The sequence below is a fragment of the Solea solea genome, chromosome 7, assembly GCF_958295425.1.
Source record: "Solea solea chromosome 7, fSolSol10.1, whole genome shotgun sequence".
NCBI lineage: Eukaryota > Metazoa > Chordata > Actinopteri > Pleuronectiformes > Soleidae > Solea > Solea solea.
Window position 1 is genome coordinate 13,359,853 of NC_081140.1, and position 19,366 is coordinate 13,379,218.

Sequence of the window (19,366 nt, forward strand, 5' to 3'; positions counted from 1 at the left end):
AGGAGAGACCGTGTAGTCGTTAATAGTGCCTCATTAGATGCATACGTTTCCTTATGTCAGTTTTACACGGCTGGCAACATGTCCGGGTTATGCACCCTGCTTCCTCTAATATCACCTGGGATTAGCTCCAGCCCCCTTTCACGATCCTCAGAGGAGTATAGATGATGGATGGAGTTCTATATTCAGCTGTGTGTGTGTGTGTGTGTACACTTTTGTGTGTTTTGTGAGTACAAAAATGTATAAACCATAAGAAGTGAGGACATTTTGACTGATCCTCACAACTTTCAAGAGTTTATATGTTAGGCTTGGGTTAGGGATCATCTGTTTAGGCTCCTCCGATTATGTTTTACAAAATTCTCTCTGACTTGGAGCAAAGGACAGAAAACAAACAGTGATGATGATGATGATGATGATGATGATGATGCTGATGATGATGATGAAGATGTCCACCTGCTGGCTCTGCTATATCATGTTCCCCGAGTTTGATGCACAACTCTCCCTGCACTGGGGGAACATGTAATCTGTAATGGTGCTCAGCACTTGTGAGATGAAGGTTGTGGAGTATTTTGTCCAGGGAAACAATATGAGCCAAGCAGCCTTACAATTAGCAGGAGGTGATGATGTTATGAGTGTGACACAATGAACTGGCTCAGTGTGAGACAGTATGATTTCTTCAGAACACATCTGTTGTTCAAACACTCGGGGGGTTTATGAGTGAAATTAGTGCCAGAACTCTTTATGACTAACTTTTTCTTCTTTAATGAGTCCTGCGGCTGTGTTCTGTACAGAGTACAGAGGAACATGGGGGGAAATGTGCAGCACTATCATCTGATGATCACCCTCTGGCTTTGTGTCATGAGCTGGTTCAGACAGCTGGGAACGGACCTGAGAACAACTGAAATCTTTGCTGACTTAGTTTTTAATAACAATGCTTTATTAAAGAGGACCGCAGCCACACTTCCTGACTGAGAGGACAATGAAAGGAAGTGGAAGAACACAGCAGGACACCTGCTCATCCGGTACGTGACAGGTTTTTATTAAGTGTTATTCACTCAACGTGTCTTCTGAAAATGAATTCTCCACCTTCTGTGCGCCTTCTTCCAAAACTAATTACTTCACTTCCACCTGCTGCCAAAGCTGCAGACAGTCAATCGTGGTTCAGGTCATGGGAGTGAAAGGGAGTGAAAGCCAGTGCAGTTGCTAGGATATTGGTAAAGGCGAGGTCAGGAGTTTAAGAGCTTCAGTGAGTGGTCGATTTAAAAACTGCATTGAAAGAAAATGTTCCCTCAAGTATTGTGATATTTGTAATTTTTAAATCAAAAATCCCAAAGTGCTCCATGTTTCTTCGTGATCGTTCTCATATATTTGTTTTTTTTTGTTAACTTTCTTTGCTATTGTTTGACATTTCATTAATTTGTCGATTGAGAAAATAATTTGCCATTTGCTCAGTAATGTAAACCGGTTTTTCAGTCCTATTCCTGCCCCATTTATTTTGTTTTAATTATGTTTGATCTAAAATAAATAAATCTAAGACTACAATATTGAGCAAACGTTCTGAATGTGCCCAGTTGTTGCCAGTGTTGTCAAAGGCAGGTCACCAATTGCATGAGCAGATCTGATTCTGAATTATTCAAATGATGTGGGGGACTTTGGACATGGTAACCAGGAAAAAACTAGATGAAACTGCATCTAAGATGATGCCCATTTTAAAGATATTAATATCTTTGTTAATATTTCTAATTATTTTTAATAACTATATGCTTACCACCTGATGCATGACTATAATCATGTACTGTCTTTTATCTCCTGGTGAACTCCAGTAAGTAGTCACAGTATAAATCTATATCTTGGAAAGAGTACTCAAGTAGAGATGCATGATATTATAGGCTTTAAAATTTATTATCAGATATCTGCAAACCCGCCAAGATCACCCGATCTGACTAAAGACTAAAACTTTATCGGCTTAATAGGTTGCTACCTCCTTCATTTCTGTGCTTGCGCCCTCTCCAACTATTATTTCTTAGTGTTTTATTGTATTTATTTTGCACAATGAACAACATTTATGGTTTTATCTGCTGCAACATGAGTATGAAAACCGTTATTTAGCTACAGATGAGAATGAATGAAAAGCATGAACAAGGTAGTATATATATCAAAATCAGTTATCGGCCCAAGCACTCCTGATATGTAGGCATATGTGATATCGGCAAAAAAAAAGTCCAAAATCGTGCATCCCTATAATCAAGCTTGATTGGTGTTGCCTTGGTGCCAGAAATCCACATTCTCTGGCACCGACATGGAAACATAAGTGGAGGCACTCAGCATTTACCTCCTATTGTTCTTCACTTTAATGTTCTCAGTCATATAAAGCTGATGCCACAGCTTTCTTGGCTTGCACAGATGTAGAAAGTTTGTGGAAAGAACCTAAATCACACAAAAACCCAAATCACTGATGAGGCAAGAAATGTATAAATTACCTACTCTGCTTGTCAGGCTGCAGTGTTTTCCATAACTAAATCAAGTGCGTGTATAACACACACGTCTGACTTTTACATTACAGTTGCATTTTCCTTCTTGGGAGAAGCGGCTTTTACGTTTGTAGTATGACTCTTAAGGGATTTTAATTCCCACAACTAAATAGTTTAATATGCTGTGAACATCCATGCATCCATACTTGCAGTGATGTCCCCAGGGAAAAAAAAAGAAAATGATTAATTTTTAAATAAAAAGGTTTGCCTGTATCCAGCTTACAGCAATGTGATGTGCAGACAGGCCTTGGGGGGAAATATAATTAGGGTTCAGTCTGTGCACAAACTATCAGTACCTCTCATCTTTTATACCTGCTGGTCTGCAACTATACATATAAACAGCCTCCTTCCTTTGGGTTTAGTATGAATAAAATCAGTTTAATTTTTACTGCAGAAATGTGAACAAAGCTTTATCACCACTGATAGTAAAAGGAGAGATTGGCCAACACCTGACCACTGTGTTGCAGCTGGGTTCTGTCTGACTGACAATGTAGAATTTATCTAGCAATACAGTTTCTCTCCCCCGTAAAAACAACATTACTGGGTATTTGTATTAAGACAAATGTCCTCAAACAAGAGCACATGAAGGTGTGCGCAAAGCTGCAACCAAACACATGAGATGGGAAACGGCACCTGTGAAACCTACAGATTTCACTCATGCATGTGTCAGAGAAAGGGAATTATATGTATAATAGGTGTCCCAATACCACTTTTTTGTGTCCAAATACCAATAGTGATATCAAAAACTGGAGTATCTTCCGATATAGTAATCTTGGACCATTTATGAACCATGAAGCTGTTAACAACATATTTGTGCCGAGTCATTTCAAAGACATCATTCTCCAACTGTGGCACAAATATTGTTCTCCCAAAAAAAGGAAATAAACAGCCCAAACACATGACAATTTAATTTACATTTTTACAGTCTGTGCATAGTGAAACATGTAATATATACTATATATATACTCTATATGTATGTATGTATGTATGTGTATATATATATATATATATATATATATATGATTTTTAGATAGTATCGGAGTTTACATTTTTATCTGTATCACAGATTCCTGTGTGTGTGTGTGTACAGGTATCAATGTCTGGTTTGACTGTGTCCACTTCAATATATTTAACAACCACAACAAGGTAACACCACATTCCTAGAAATGTACTAATATAACCTTCACATGTGTTTTGCAGGACTGTTGTGGGAGGCTTTCTGTGAATGGGGTAATGTTTAGTCCCTCTCTATTGTGTGTGTGCGCGTGCATGGATTTTGTAGCTAATATTTGTCTCATTAGGTTTGAGATCTGGGCCTCACTGATGGAAAATGATATACCTCATCAATCTCCAGCTCTTTTCCTCCATTTGCTCCCTTTGCTCTCTCTGGCATCACCCGCTCTCTCCCTCTCCACTCTGAAATACCCTGAGCATTATGTTTAACTATATGCAAATCTTTAATCAAACACTAACAAGTGTTATTTTATGGACAAAGGTGACAGTGTGTCACCTTCCTGCATTTTCAAATGCACGATTAACACAGAATAAAGCCTTAATGAAGTGTGATTGAAACCAATCACAGTTCATTAAAAGGGCACATTTTATGATTCACATTTACTTGTAGTACATGTTGGTCATTTGCTGTGGAACATCATGGTTTGTGATCTATATATAGTGCATTGATTTTAAAAAATGTATTTACTATTTGAATAGGAATAGAAGGAAACACACAGGTGGGTCTGTTTCGTCCCATGATGCCTATGATGGTGAGAAATATACAAAGCAACCATGAAACCAAAGCAGCTAAATTCAGTCATTGCCATTCTTTTGATATTTATACCGAAGTCTCTCCCCTTTTTGAGTTATACTGGTCACAAGATATATCCATCTATACTCAGTGATTTCTACATTATTAAAACAAATTGTAAATGTGCCTATTCTATGGAACAGATGTGTCGGTGTCTCATATTTAAAGACATAGATAAATGGAAATTGTGTCACATGAATCCCTGCTGATCATTTTAAGATGAATTAAGTCAAATTATTAAGGGATTTCTTTATACTTTGTTCATAGAACACACATTCTTGTAACCTGCTTTTCAGTCATGTGGCTGAAAAAAACTAAGAGAAATAGATAGTTTAATTGACCCTCTAGGCCTCTCATCCACTCCTGCACCAGCATTTCCATTTTATCTGATGACCTTTAGGTGTTTGTTACTGTGTGTGTGTTCATGCTGCTTAATTCCCATATCTGTGTGAAGGAGTGGGACTGTTGAGTGTCCGACGACTTCTGAGAAACGCGAGCGAGTCTTGGATCATGGGCTTTAGCTAATTGTCTCATTGATATTCAGCTCTTGAACAAAGTTTAAAATTTGCAATTTGCAGCACTGTCAATACAAGGTCACTGACGTGAGCAAAGACAAACGCACATGGTCGAGCTGATGATGTGACACATGACGTGTTAGGACAGCGTGCCACAGAGGCATCAAGAACAACAATAAAGGCATAGAAAAACATGTTCAAGGGCTTTGAATACTTCTTTTCACCCGGTTCTTTCTAAGGCTTCTGTTTTTCTGCTTGTGAACTTGATAATAGGAAATAAACCGACAAGCTCTTGCAAATGGAATGTCTGTATGAGTTATTCTCCTGTATGGATTTCTGACAGGCAGGAAACAACAAGGTCATTTGTTATGTTCTATTTAGTAGCCTGTCCTCCCGGTGTCTTCTCTGACATTTCTTCATAACCACAACACCACCTCCAATGTCTGTCTCATTGTCTTACCTCCATCCACCTCCACACTCTCCCTTCTCGAAGATCAATTCGCATATACCGTACTTCAGCACACTTTCTTCACCTTCTCTCAGTGTGTGTGTGTGTGTGTGTCTTTATTGACCAGCTGACATTTGTAAAGTTGACTAATGTCATGCTGAAAAAACAGGGAATCACTCGGCCCATCTGTGCCACATTTACTCATTGTAACACAGTAGTGCCATTGCAGTTTCCTTGCATTGCACCACATGGGACCTTTCTCTGCGTTGTGAGATAGATGACACACGGAACACGCATTCATTTCTGGATATAGCACATTACATTCGCCTGTGGTCTGTGCTTATTAATCACTTTTGTTGTAATGCAAAGTGAAAATACTTGCCTTCTTTTTTTAGCAGTTGTTATCCTCTCGGTTACACACAGTGAAGGCATTCACCTGCATGAATTTATGAGACAGTGGTGTTCAGAAAATATTACCACAACCAAACCTTAGTTAAAGTTAATCTAGCTCATCTAGTTTGTTTTAAGAGGAATGTGCTAAAAGTGTCAGTATTACACTTTTTTTACTCATAATTTTATATTAAATACATCTTAACATTATTATTCTGGCTGCCTGTTATCAAGCATCAACATGTAAGGAATATGAGGAACACAATATGGTATCATGGTCTTGGTTTTAATACTAAAAGTAAAATTTATTTAATAAAAATGAGTCAAAGGCAACCTAAAAACAATAAATAAGTAAAACCAACAAATCATTCTACAGTGTTATACCGCAAAGTTTATGTTATGAAATAATTTAATCAAGTCCTGAGCAACTAGAATCCTTCCAGAGAACTGGACTTGATTGATTTCCCCTCATCTCCTGTTGTTGTTTTTCTGTATCTGTTGGGGAAGAACACCCTTCGTAGCACAATGCTCAATCCGTTGTAATTAGCCGCGCTGACTGAAAGCTTCAATAAGTAATGAGTCTGTTCTGCAGAGGAAAAAGCTGAAATGTGGTGAGGAAGAATTAAATCTGCGGTCTGTAACTTTGGGGGATTTTTGTAGTTATTTGCTTTAGTTTCCATCTGTCTCGACAGAAAACAAATCACTTGTTGCTGGAGCAGACTTTGTTAGACGATGGTTTCATTATGAGGGACATTTGTTTATGTTTCAAAGTTATTCACTACAATTTTGAAGTAGCAGAACATTTGTTCAAGTGGTGATGTTCTCAAGTACCCCGTCTATGTATAACTTTGTTAACCAAAAGACAGAGACTCTCAAAAACCGTAAATGTATAGTTTTGAAGTTGCATATGAGATAGAAGCGAAACTGAAGTCATATTGTCTTGACAAACTATTCAGTTCATCAGCTGTAATCAGATCATGTCTCTTGTCCGGTAATGTAGTACCACAGCCCTCCTTGTTAGTTTGTTGTTGAGAAATATCTTTGGTCAACTGATATTTAAGTTGATTCTTTTTTGTATTCTCCCAAATGATGGGAATAATAAAGGATAGGTGGGTTTACACAGTATGCTGTAAGGTGACCATTACCTCAGTTTCTCCTGAGGTGACAAAATTGACAAAGGGTGACATCTAGTGGCGACAAAGACAAGGTGCTGTTTTACTTGGCTGGGCGGAGTTGGTATTTGTGTTGAGCAAAGAGAAAGTCCAAAGAGGTCCTGCTGGCAGTTTTCATCCTGGAGACACTGTTGTTTTTCACACACACACGGAGCATAAATAAAAACCTTTCATGTTGAGTGCCAGTGAACAGGTTCAACCGGCCCAACATATCAGAACATAGTGCTTAATATGATGTACTATGTTTTTTTTTTATGAGCTTGTTTGATGTGTGTTTGTTTGATCAGACCTGGAACATACAGTACATGTTGGACTTGCCAAAAAAAAATAAAAATAAATCCAACCTTTCTCACCCCCCTGCGGCGTTTTACATGCCGTATGATGGTGAGTAATTCTCCCGTCTCTCTCTCTTGGCTGGGCTTTTGGATTTCAGTCTCAACCCTTTAGCTTGTTTGGCTCAAGAACCAGGATTTACAAATCCTCCTTGCACCAAATTGGCTCTTAGGCCAAGACAACTACGTCACCCAGAATCCCCAGTGGTGGCCATTACTCAAAACTAGTCATAGAGCATAGATGCCAAGCAGAATGGGAAAATTATTTCAACATTGCTGAGCGGGAACAGCTGCAGCGATGTGTTGGCGGTTGACAGATTTCATATTCTCTTCCTCTCGTTCGCTTTACTCTTCTCTATTTTTGTCTTTGTGTTTTGTTTTCTCTCACTTCTTCTTTTCTTCCCCTAAGTCTGCGGTTCCTTATTTCAGCCCTGACTCATTTTACGATGTCGTCACACAACCATGCGTGCAAATGCACATAAGCGATATACAATTACACACGAGAGAGGCCTGCTCTGAAAACATGTTCCCAAGGATATCAGTCCAAGGAATTTTAATAGTGCCCTTTCACATTTCAAATATGTTAAAAAAACAACATCATTGCATGCACTTTGTCAATGGGGTGGAACAAAGTGTGGCTCTGTGTGCATGCGTGCACGTCTCGTAGAGTGAACTGGTCGTGACCCAATGTAGATATATATCAGTAGATTATGCTGCAACGCTGTCATTTGTGATCGTGAGTGAGAAATAAAGTTTAAAAAGGTTTCTGCTTTTTCAAGGCCGGAAAGTCAGCATTTAAGGAGAGCTGTGTGTGTGTGTGACAAGTTGTGCCCGTGTCTCCAAACAGCCACAGAAACGGGGAACCACCGCGTGGAGGGAGAAGCCCTGAGACAAATGACCTGTGGCATTCTGTGAGAAATGTGAACCTGAGACTTTCTGGCAAACGGAAAAGCATAACTACATGTGTTTTTGCTGTAATGTGCACTCCCACAAAAAAAAACTCCTTTAAGGTTATGCTGTGTGTCGTCTGTGTTGTGTGAAAGTGCATGTCTGTGAACATGCCTGCCCATATGTGAATATTATGTGTGTGTGTGTGTGTGTGTGTGTGTGTGTGTGTGTGATAGTGGAGCCACATCTGGAAACAATAGAGCCGTAGATGCTGTCACTTTCCCTTTACCTCAGGCTTTTGAGTGAGTTCTTAAACAAACACTCAATTCACTCACAGTAAATTACAGGAAAGCTATCTGAGCTCTCTCTCTCTCTCTCTCTCTCTCTCTCTCTTTCCATTTTCTCTCCCTCTCTTGTGTCGTCTACACACAAACACATCGGCATGCCCATAATTAATCAGCCTCTCCAGTTGCAATTTTACTCTTGCCCTGGTAAATTACAGTACAACGTGCATTAAGTGCAATTGTAAAACCAGATTACTTCTAATTTTGGTGTGTGTGTGTGTGTGTGTGTGTGTGTGAGAGTGTTGTGGAGGTTATAAGTTCATGGCTGATTTGATGTGATGGATGGTACAGTAATGTTTACACAGCATAATCACTGTGTTTCCACTGTGGATTCAAAACAAATTTAGTGGTTATGGAGCGTTTCGTATCCTGGACCAGAGCGACTGTTACATAGACATGCAAAACGCATTCAAACAGAGCCACTGCTGTGCACATGTGTAGAGTTAACAAGGACATAATTTGATGGTTAAAAGCATTAGTGTCTGATAAAGATTCAAGACACAGATTGTCTCTTGAGACAAGAGGTGGCAGCATTGCGCAACCAGTTAAGTGAGCACGGCTGGGAGACGTCCTCATGTCTTTTTTTTTCTGGTTGTATTGAGGTCCTAACATCATCTGCACTGACTACACTGTGTGTATCACCTGTTCATCACTAAGTCTTGCTGTTACTTGACAGCCTTTTCAGTCTGGAAAATTAAGTTTGTAAAAAAATGCAGAATATGTTTATATGTTTATAATAAGTTATTAATTTGCTCACCCATTCATATTCTTATGAAACGTCATAAGGGCTGAAACACTCACTCAATGAATCCATTATAATTCGATTACTGAATAAATCGTCAGCTATAGTGTTTTTAAGGATTTAAACTGGTTTTAATTCCTTAAAAACAACTGTAGTACACAACTATAGTATAGTTTTATGCTTTTTCAGCTTCTTAAATGTGAATATGTTCTGGTTTCTCTGCTCCATACAACAAAGAAATCATTAAACCTGAATTCATTTTTCTATGGACCAAACGATTACTCGACTAATCGAGAAATAAATCGACAGATTAATTGATTATGAAGATAATCATTAGTTGCAGCCCTAAACGTCAGTATCAACAACCTTTGTCTAGGTCTCACATAACATGCACACACACATGAATTGGAAACAAAAAGCTTTTATTCATCTTCTGATACAAAAGGTTTTTTTTTTTTTAAATAACAAGTTTTTAAAAATGTTTTGTCATTTTGTACAAGGATAAATTAACAATTTCTTTTGAACACATGTTTACTTCATCAACACAATGACTTATCTACAAAAATGAACAGTCCAGACCTTAAAGGCTGCGATCGTTGTTGGCGAAATGACTCGACACTAATTCATATGCTGGCTTCTTAAAAATCATGTCGAGTCCATGTTACCAGTGGTTCTCCTTCGTCATTAGGCAGTGGCACACACACTTTTGTTTTGGTTGGCACAACTAAATAGTGATTGTATGGAAATGTCTTACTGAAGCTCAGTGTGATCATGTGAGAGGAGGCAGTTTGAGGGGGGAAACTGCATTAGCTCAGAGGGAGGTCTTCACAGGATAATTGAATTCACTTTGACTCTGTCATGTTTGTTTGACTTTGGAAATATAAGTGTGCCGTGGTATGCTGGCTCGGGAAAGACTGATTTTTCATGATATTAGGTTTTACCACTGAAAGCATATTTGAATGCAATGAGGTTGCATTTAACATATTGAGTAAAAAAAACAAACCCAAACATGTTCTGCCCCATTCTAAAGGTTTCACTTCAAAAATACCTATGGCAGGCTGTTCGAGGCACTAACTGGTTTCATATGAGACGCACGAAGGCAAAGATCCAACTTATTCAATCCCTCATACATTAAAATTGCTCAGAACCAACTTTGTTTACTCAGATGTAGGCAACATTTGACACACAATCCCACACAGTATACATTCAAAGGATCACTGAAATACAAGAGCTTTGCTTATTAGATTGTCAGGCAAATATACAGTGCACAGGAGCAGATGCAGAATTTGGCAAATGCGGCGGTAAGATGTAAAAAAATAAAAAAAAGTCAGCAAGGTTACAAAAGAACTGAAATTAAAAAAGGTGGAAATGGCCCTTTATCTCAAAACGTGGTGCAAGATAAAGCGAATCAGAACGTCATCTCCTACCATCCACGAGATTCTAAAATAAAACAAACGGTAATCCTTTACATGGATGACATGATCGTCTGGGAAATGAGCCATGATGCAGCAGACGAGGTTAAAGAGAAACAGGCATGTAGTGGGCCAAAGAGAGCAACAGCCAGACACACACAAGTATGTAAGCAGAGCACACTCGTCTAAAGACGGTGCCAACTTCAATTTGCTTCTGTGGTGAAGTTACTCAGGTGATCAGGAAAAAGACTATACATGGAAACAGACGGAGACTAAATTTGACAGGTAGTCACTCGTTTTTTTTTGATAATGTTCATATCTAAGGCGGTGAGATTCAGGGGATTTGATTCCTGTGTGTCCCTGCATAGGTTTGTATGTGTAAAAGCTGTAACTGCATAATGTGTCTTTTGGTAAGTGATTGTCTCATAACCTGTCATTCTTTAACCTGATCTTTGGAAAGAGAGAATAATTGAATTTCCTGGATTTGGTGGTCATTCCTCAGAGGCACAGTTAGCTGAGCCTCTCACAGACTGCTGTGGTAACACAGGCCTACATTTCGCAGGCGCATCAACGCTTCCGCATATGTGGGTCAAAAAAAGGCACAAGTGGGGTATTCCCAGGATTCATTGTGGTTTGACTTCATATCTACCAGACTTAAACGAAATAGCAAAGGCCTTCATAACATTATCAATCCTCCACATGAGGCTTGCTGGTGCCAATCCCAGCTGACACATCTCTTATGATTTTAGAATGTGTTTTAACAAATTGAACAATAAACTACATGTCTTTTTGATGTATAGAAAAGGACCAAAATGTCCATGTTAATGGCTCTGTGCATACGATATGGACTTTGTCATAATTGTAATATGTCCCACCCCTGCCGGCCCAGGTAATGCACTTAAGACCAAGTACAGGCAATTCACATATTGTATATATTTTTAGTGCATTATTACAGCTTAGAGCTGGTCCCCCCCCCCCCCCCCCCAAAGAAACAATTCTGAGCAACAATACCTGTCGTTTCATAATGTACAATAATGAACAAAATGAAGAATGTTGTTCGAATGTGAGTCTGTTGCAGACAGAGAGAATATTTCAGATTTTCATCACATTTTGTCTGGCATTACATTGTCCATTTTGATTTTGGCATGGGTTCTCAAGGGTGTCAGACCCTTCTGGGGAAACTTCAGTCTCTATCTGTGTAAGATCTGCACCGAGACCCTCCAGTGTAACATTTAAAAATTCATAAGACCCTATAAACACACAAAGGCCTTAGGGTTTCCTGTATCCAGCAGCTTCACTCTCTTCTGCTGTGGGCTCTGGAGGAAAGAGAGGCAGAGGTAGACGTGGTGCTACAAAGCTTATTGATGTGTCTGGTCTGCATATTGATGCTTCTCTTCTGCCTTGTCCGTCTCTCTTTCTCCTTCACTTTTTTTTTTGCTTTCTTTATCTCTGGGCAATTGGAGTGTATCTGAGGCAGAGAGGCTGCTGTTGCAATTTGTGTGACTCAGTCCTCTTTTCTCCTTAACTCCAGAGTCTGCCAGTGAGGGTGAGGCATGCTTTTGGACTCTCGCAATCTTCTCTGGTGTCGTCACATCCAGTGGCTTCTCTTGAGAAATCTCCTGCTGCACTCCTGTATCACATTATCAATCTCCCTCTCGTCCTGTTCCCACTTGATACTGCCGGACGAAGGCAGGCGCAACATTTATTAAAGTGAGAGAGAAGCAGGTAGAAGTCCATTCCTGTCCATTCTCTCGTTCCTTCTCACACCACTGTTTCATTCCCTTTGCCTGGTTTGATCCAGCCCTCCCCTGGTACCCGCTTACCCGCTCGGGTTCCCCTGCTGTCCCGGATCAGCCGGGCAGAGCAGCGTTGCCAGGTATGGAGTGTTTTTGCTGACCAGATCCACATGCCTGACGTGATTCCCACGAGCAGTGACATGAAGATTCGAAGCATCTCTGATGCCACATATGAATCCCTGGTGTTGGCCTTAAACTCTCCCCAGTTGGACAGCTGGTAGAGGTAACAGCCAATGACGGTGGACGCTGGGACAGTGTAGAGAACGGAAAACACGCCGATTTTCACCATTAACCGCTCCAGCTTGTCCGTCTTGGCACCGTCCTTCTGCAGGTTTGAGCGGATCTTGAATAGAGCCACCAGGCCGGCACAAATAAACAGCGTGCCTGAAGTGAAGGAAGAAAAAAGAAAACTGTTAAGCGAGGTTCATTACATGGAGGATTATAGGTGCGAGCACTGAAGAGGTTTTATTCTAATCACCAATGAGAAGGTATGAAGCCAGTGGGGCCACCACGAAGCCTGTGAGCGCCTCCTGCTGCAGGTTGCCAACATAGCAGAGTCCAGTCAGGTCATCTGCATCCACCAGTCTCATTATAAGGATAACGATGGTTTTAACTGCTGGGATGGCCCAGGCTGCTATGTGGAAGTAGGAGCTGTGCATCTCAATAGCCTCATGGCCCCACTTCAGTCCAGCGGCCAGGAACCAGGTGAGTGTCAGGATCACCCACCTACAGAGAGAGCAAGAGGGAGGGATTAGAGGTGGAGTCATTGTGCCATATACAGTATTTCCCTCCATAAAAGATGCTGTTTACTGCCAATGCATCTGAAAACTTTAACTTTTGTATCAAATCAGCCAAACATCTGCAGTCCTCTGTGGTAATAAACTCATCACGACACCACATAGTCACGCGTTGCATAACAGTGTCCTTGAGATTTTCTAGCTTATTGCGTATTAAAGCAGAAGTGTGAAGAAAAACAGGAAAATGGGGGCAAAGTGAAAAGGAAGAAAAAGAAATGATGACACAGCATTGTGTTTCCACTGCAACTGAGGGCCATTTGTACAATGGCTGTCTTTGAATGAGGAAATTAATCCATCTATAACGGCGGTTACGAGACAGGATAGTTGGGCTTTTAAGAAAACAGGATGCAACTTTCAACAAGTTCCAATTATTCCACCAGAGTTTATTAATAGAAGCTGATGACAATAATACAACAGGGGAAAGAGGATTTCAGACTGATATGGTGTATATATATAAATATAAAAAAAGGTTTATTCATGTTTTAGATTGTACTAACCAAAGTGAGGACGCCATGCCAAAGAAATAAAGCAGGAGGAAGACTATGGCACAGCCAGTGCTCTTCAACCCTTCCTGTACTAGTATCGGTACCGCGGTGGCATCCAGGTCACAGGAAACTCGTTCCCTCCCCAGAGTCAGGCGTACCTACAAAGTAAAATATAACAATGAATGTAAAATATGCATTTTTTGACCACAATCTTTCCACTTGTGAATACTCCAAAAGTAGTCATCTCCTTTTACTACAGAAAAAGCTGTGGGAACTGAATGGGGCAAGTTAGCAATTAGCAATATGGTCTAATTGCCATGTCTTGAATTATACAGTATCTTAGAAAATATCAAAAATATAGTTCATAGTACATTATTCCATTAAGATTCAAAACATAAATTCAAGGAAAGGAATGGGAAGTCTGAGCAAGAAAACACAAGACTATGCACAATGTACCTTTTCTGATTTTACGGACTCTTCTGATCTGAGAATATCTTGATTTTGTAAGAAGCTTTCATGTATTTGTAACAGTGTGTGATCTCCTACTTACCAGGTATGCAACACTGTACAGATTACAGCACATGGACAGAAAGATGATTGGTCTTTCAGGGTAGGAGAAACGCTGGGAATCCAACAGGAAGGTCAAGACTGTCAGAGTAGTTGACAGGAAGCACAGTACGGCCCACACTGCCATCCACGCATCCGTGAAGACTTTGGCCCCCCGTCGGTAGAGCCCACTGTCGTAGCCACACTGGAGAGTGCAGCTTTCGGTCTGTTTGAGCCACGTGTACTGGTCAGGGGCAGATCCCAGGGCCTGACACTCCTCCTGGTAGGAAGGAGGACGGATGGGCTGGTAGGGTGAGTCCTCGTCTCCTGGGCCCTCCATACACATGTGGTTGTGGTCGTTTTGAGGTGGGAACAGGCTGCAGTTGAGCACCTATAGAAAATATGACAGTCAAAAGGCATTTAATCATTCAAGCAGTCTATGATAGATACCAATTGTAGCAGTTTGGAGTGCTCAATTAGGAGTGCCCATTTAACCTGATCCCCAATCTGTATATTGGGGCTATTGGAGGAAGCTGGAGAAAGCCCACATGCACACGGGGAGAACATGAAAGCATCACACACAGAAAGGCTTAAACTGGGATCTAAATCAGTGACCTCCTGGCTGTGAGGCAACAATGCTAGCCACTGCACCACCCTTTGACCTTCTGGGGGATTCTGTGATCGTTGGCATTTGGGTTGGAAGGATATAATATCAAGCTGTCAATGAGTTTAACTTGTACAACATTGGTATGTAGTGTTCAAGCATGTCTTAAAAAACTGGCATAATAGAACTAATGTTTATTTTTAAAACTGCATACATGTTATAAACAATATTTTTCTCAAAAATGATATTGTATGGTCATTAAAGCATTGCTAAAACAACAGTAGCTATATTTTTCAATACACGCAGGATGTTGCTGTGCTGGTGTGACTCACCTCAGGCCATATGAATCCAAACTCCTGGAGTACTGGGAGGCATTTCCTCTTGACAGATTGACACATGCTACCACATGGACCGATGGGGATAGGCACCTTATCGGTGCACATGGGCACATAGACGGAGCAAAGGAAGAACTGCAGAAAAACAAAGACAAAAGTTTGTATCAAAACAAATTGCAAAACATGTTTTTTAGTCTCAGTTACATTGTTTCTTCAAACTTTGAAGCAGGAGGTAAACAAGTGGAAATGGTTACTTCAGTACCTGGTGGATACACTGTACTCAAAACCCTCCATCTAAACCCCTCACCATCCTGCTCTGCTTTCATCTGCCCTTCACTTGCAGTAAGTTACATCACCTTTTCAAGTTGAGGGTTTATTTTGATGAAAAGTCCAAAACTCAGAGTCCAAGACAAACCTGCTCCAAGGTTATACTTACAACCTTATGTCTTTAAAATCAATCTGTGGACTTAACACTGAGGGTAATGCTGTACACCCCCCCCCCCCCCTCCTCCCAGGGCTGGGTTTTCTCTGTCCCATGGCAGGGGTTTTGAAATAGATATCCAAGTCAGGCTTACAAAGATAGTGAACAGTCATCTGACCACTTGAGGTGGTTAGAAATGTGTGGGAATAGGTACTTTGGCAGGGGTTGCAAAAGGTTGCAATACAGTGAAATCTGTGAAATGTGCCAGGCTCTTGATAATAAACAAACGCAAATTATATCACTATATCAAATACACATATATTCCAGACGATTCCAGAAGAATTACAGTGTTACAATGCAATATTTAGGATTTATAGCTTTGATCTTGAACTTGTAAATGGCCCCTGAGCAGAGCCCAAATAAATCATGACTCCAACAATGGTTTTGTGGTTGGGAATTAGACACACACAGAAACATTATACATCTCCTGTTTGCATGGGGATATACCTGCTTAGTGTCATGTCAAAACTGAACCATGACAATTATAACAACACGTTAAATTAAAACTATTATAAGGACAGTTAAAACATTTTATTATTTCTCAATTTGTTTTACTGCTTGCTGATTGGTTTTGCGGCAGTAGCAAGGATTTCAATGGAGCAAACCGGCTATTCTGAAATCGGTATCAAGTTTCTCACCACAAAAGAAGATCTTTATTCATAGACTAACCTGTATTTATTAAAGCTGTGATGTGATCTGATGAAACTGATTGAGCAAACTTTACAACCATATTACCGTGTAAAGGAAAGGAGTATGTGCGTGTGCGTGTTTTTATGAGTCTGCTCATAAATTCACACACGTTTATAAAAGCAGAAGATATTGAGTTACATGCAAAACAATTCCTGGTATTTCTTACAGTAAGTTGTGCCGTCTCTACCCGTGACTGTAATGCAACACATTCTGGGTGTTTTCCCAGACCGTTGGTAACATGAGCGCTGTCACTTCACTGTTAAAAGCTGCTCTGGTTACTGGTCAGGAAGCCTCCCATTAGAGCAAATGTTAGGGGATATGGTTTCCCTTTCCTCCCTCTTTAGCATGTGTGTGTGTGCGTGCCTGTGCATTCGTGTGAGGGGGGTTAATCTTACAAGACATTTTACAGCTGGAGTGGGACGCTTTGGTTTTTCCGCTGCAGTTGCTCGTTCCTCTGTCAAATGTCGCCTAAGCACTGTGTCAACTTGGCATATCAAATTAATCTGAGCTGTTTGGAAGCACCTGAACGCACCAGTAATTAACTGTAACATTGCAATAACGGGGACACACAGGACTGTGGACTTCAAGCACAATTACCTTGAGAATGTAAGGTGTTTACATGTGTCGAGTGTAAGGAAATGCAGCTCATCATGAAAAGTTAAAAAAAAGTTGGAAGCATACTTTCAGGAAAGTCCGTTCATTTCCACTGCCGCCTGCTGGTATCCCCGTAATTTGTGTACATTTGAGCGATTACAGTATGGTAATAGTCTACAGTAAAATCTCAGACTTGAGTAATGAGATTTTCTTTTACATGATGCATGAAGCAAACAAGCTGCATTTGTTTTGGGACACTGAGGGCACTATTGTTAACAAGCACACTACACTACATAGCACCGAAACACTCAGCTGTTGCTGTGTGGGGCATGAACTCAGAATGTCAACAGACAGAGGGGGCATTTTCATTGAAATTTGCATGACAGCCTGGCACAACAGGAAGGATGGCGGGAAGGCAGCAACACTTCTGCTTATTCTAACTCTGCGGGAATCAAGCAGCCTATTTGTGCCGCTGGTGGCAGGCGTTTTTGTGACACGACACGGGAAGGAAAGCAAGGGTTTGTGTGATCAAATGAATGACGGATGAATTTAATTTGGCTGCCGGTTTTGAGCATGTTGGCTCATTGACACTTAACTGGGCACAGCCTCACCTGTGCTTATCATGTGAAAAATGTTTGAACTTTCCAACTTAGTTAGTGGTTTCTGTCATTTACTCTGAGGACACAAACTCACACAGTTATATGCTGCTGTGCGTATTAGGACACTGCATTGGCTTATGACTGGCTTATGAGTCCTTCTGGTGCCAGGACTGAACTTGAGAAAACCGCTTTCAGTATTAGTGCAGCAATATCTTGGAATCTCGTGCAACATGATCCGAAACTCAATCCCTCTGTATAACAAGGACAATAACAAACATTTACTTTAGAACAGCACTCTGTTTTATATGATATCGTTTGATTGTGTTGTTTTCCATCATTAAGTTTTAACTTAGTGTTTGTCCGATGTCTTTGCTCATCCTCAGCACCATTGAAAACCATGGCCTCCCTCAGTTGATCATGAAAAACTTATCAGAACCTCAACCGTAACCAGCTAACACTTGACCTTATCCTAACTGCTATTCACATCTTTATCCCAACTTTAACCAGCATCTCAGAAAGTATCATTAGGAAGGGTTGGTTCACATGAGGACAAGTGGTCCTGACAAGTCACTGTCCTCCTGGGGAGGCATGTGCTCTCGCTTCTCTCTCTCTCTTCTCACATTTGAAACTTTCCTGTACTTGAAAAATGTAATGATGCAAACAGTGGGGATTTGCTTCTACCCCCATCATGTGACTGCATGGTTTAGGTCCACACATCATGAGTAATGCCTCACACCCCATCCACCCACAAATATAGCGCCCAGACAAGGCTGTGCCTTTTTCAGACCAGGATCACTGTCCCTAAATGTGTGCATGTGTGTGTTTTCTTACGCTCTTGTGTGTTCTGTTCTACTCTGGTCTATTTAACAGCACTGATTGTGCCCTGAGTGGCTGCCACATCAGTCCGGTGTCTGTACCTTGAGTTGGTTGGAGCAGCCGTACTGTATAAGCGGCGTGAACGTGGTCAGCTGAAGCTCCGCGTCCGACTGTAGCACGTTGCCGACTAAATTGGGCATCTTGGTGACGTTGTATCCGAGACCCTGGCACATGCTGATCCGGATAGGGTCGCAGGTCATCTCCTCCACCTCGTCGCTGAAAGCCTGCACCAGGCAGAGGGAACCGGCCAGCAGGAGGAAGGCAGCCCCCGCGAGCGACACCGTCATCCCGGCCATGGTCAACGCGACACTAAGTCGCTGGCCTCACAGTTTATATTTCCTCAAACACAAAGATCAGGTCAGGTCACCCTGGTAACCGCAGCGCGTCTTTGTAGCGTAGTCCAACAGGAGGGGAGCGCGCGGAGTCCGTGCGCTTTTAGTGGCTGTGGTTTATATCCCACTTTGAGCACTTCAATCGATTAAAAATATCCATAAAATCACAGGGAATCATCTGTGGGAAGTCAACAGCGCGTCTTATCTGTAAAAAAAAAGGTGCTGCAAAAGCTGCACCTGAATAAGTCCTGCAGTCCTGGTTGCGTTGTTTCCCGTTACGCAGTCCGTTTGGAGAAGCGCAGCGTAGCGCAGTGACTGCGCACAGTGGTGTGGGTTCTTCGCCGACTGCCTGCGAGCGTCCAGCTCTAAACTTTATTGTGTCTGTGTGGAGAGACTGTTTCCCCCGTCCAGAGCAGGACCGACCAATCCATGCTCTGGAGTTAGGTTTCCCTGACCAACCCGTGACCAGGAGGGCGGGCTCCTCTACCCCCCCTGCCCCCTCTCCTTTTATTCTGCATTTTCCCTTCTCCTATCCCCTTTCCTCTCCCATCCTTCTTTTTTCTTCTCTTGTTTTCCTGCACTGCATTCCCTCTCCTCTCCTCTCCTCTCCTGCAAATAAAATCAGAGGGCATTCCCCCAACTAATTCTGACAA

At 41.3% G+C, this 19,366-nt stretch overlaps 1 protein-coding gene across 1 annotated transcript; it reads right to left on the reverse strand.

Annotated features, from left to right (window-relative positions):
• Positions 1–11,556: 11,556 nt before the first annotated feature.
• Positions 11,557–19,083, reverse strand: fzd4 (frizzled class receptor 4). The gene is made up of 6 exons (XM_058634181.1): positions 18,423–19,083; positions 15,139–15,276; positions 14,207–14,593; positions 13,669–13,814; positions 12,853–13,100; positions 11,557–12,758 (listed from the first exon to the last, which is right to left on the reverse strand). The coding sequence occupies exons 1-6, from the start codon at positions 18,675–18,677 to the stop codon at positions 12,340–12,342; spliced, it is 1,593 nt and encodes a 530-aa protein (XP_058490164.1). The 5' UTR covers positions 18,678–19,083; the 3' UTR covers positions 11,557–12,339.
• Between the last annotated feature and the right edge of the window lie 283 nt (positions 19,084–19,366).

Coding starts and splice junctions, on each gene's coding strand:
- fzd4 (XM_058634181.1), bottom strand. CDS start 18,677: ATGGCCGGGATGACGGTGTCGCTCGCGGGGGCTGCCTTCCTCCTGCTG. Junction 15,277..18,422: donor GCTGCTCCAACCAACTCAAG/GTACAGACACCG, acceptor GTTTTTCTGCAG/TTCTTCCTTTGCTCCGTCTA. Junction 12,759..12,852: donor GGCTTCATACCTTCTCATTG/GTGATTAGAATA, acceptor CCTTCACTTCAG/GCACGCTGTTTATTTGTGCC.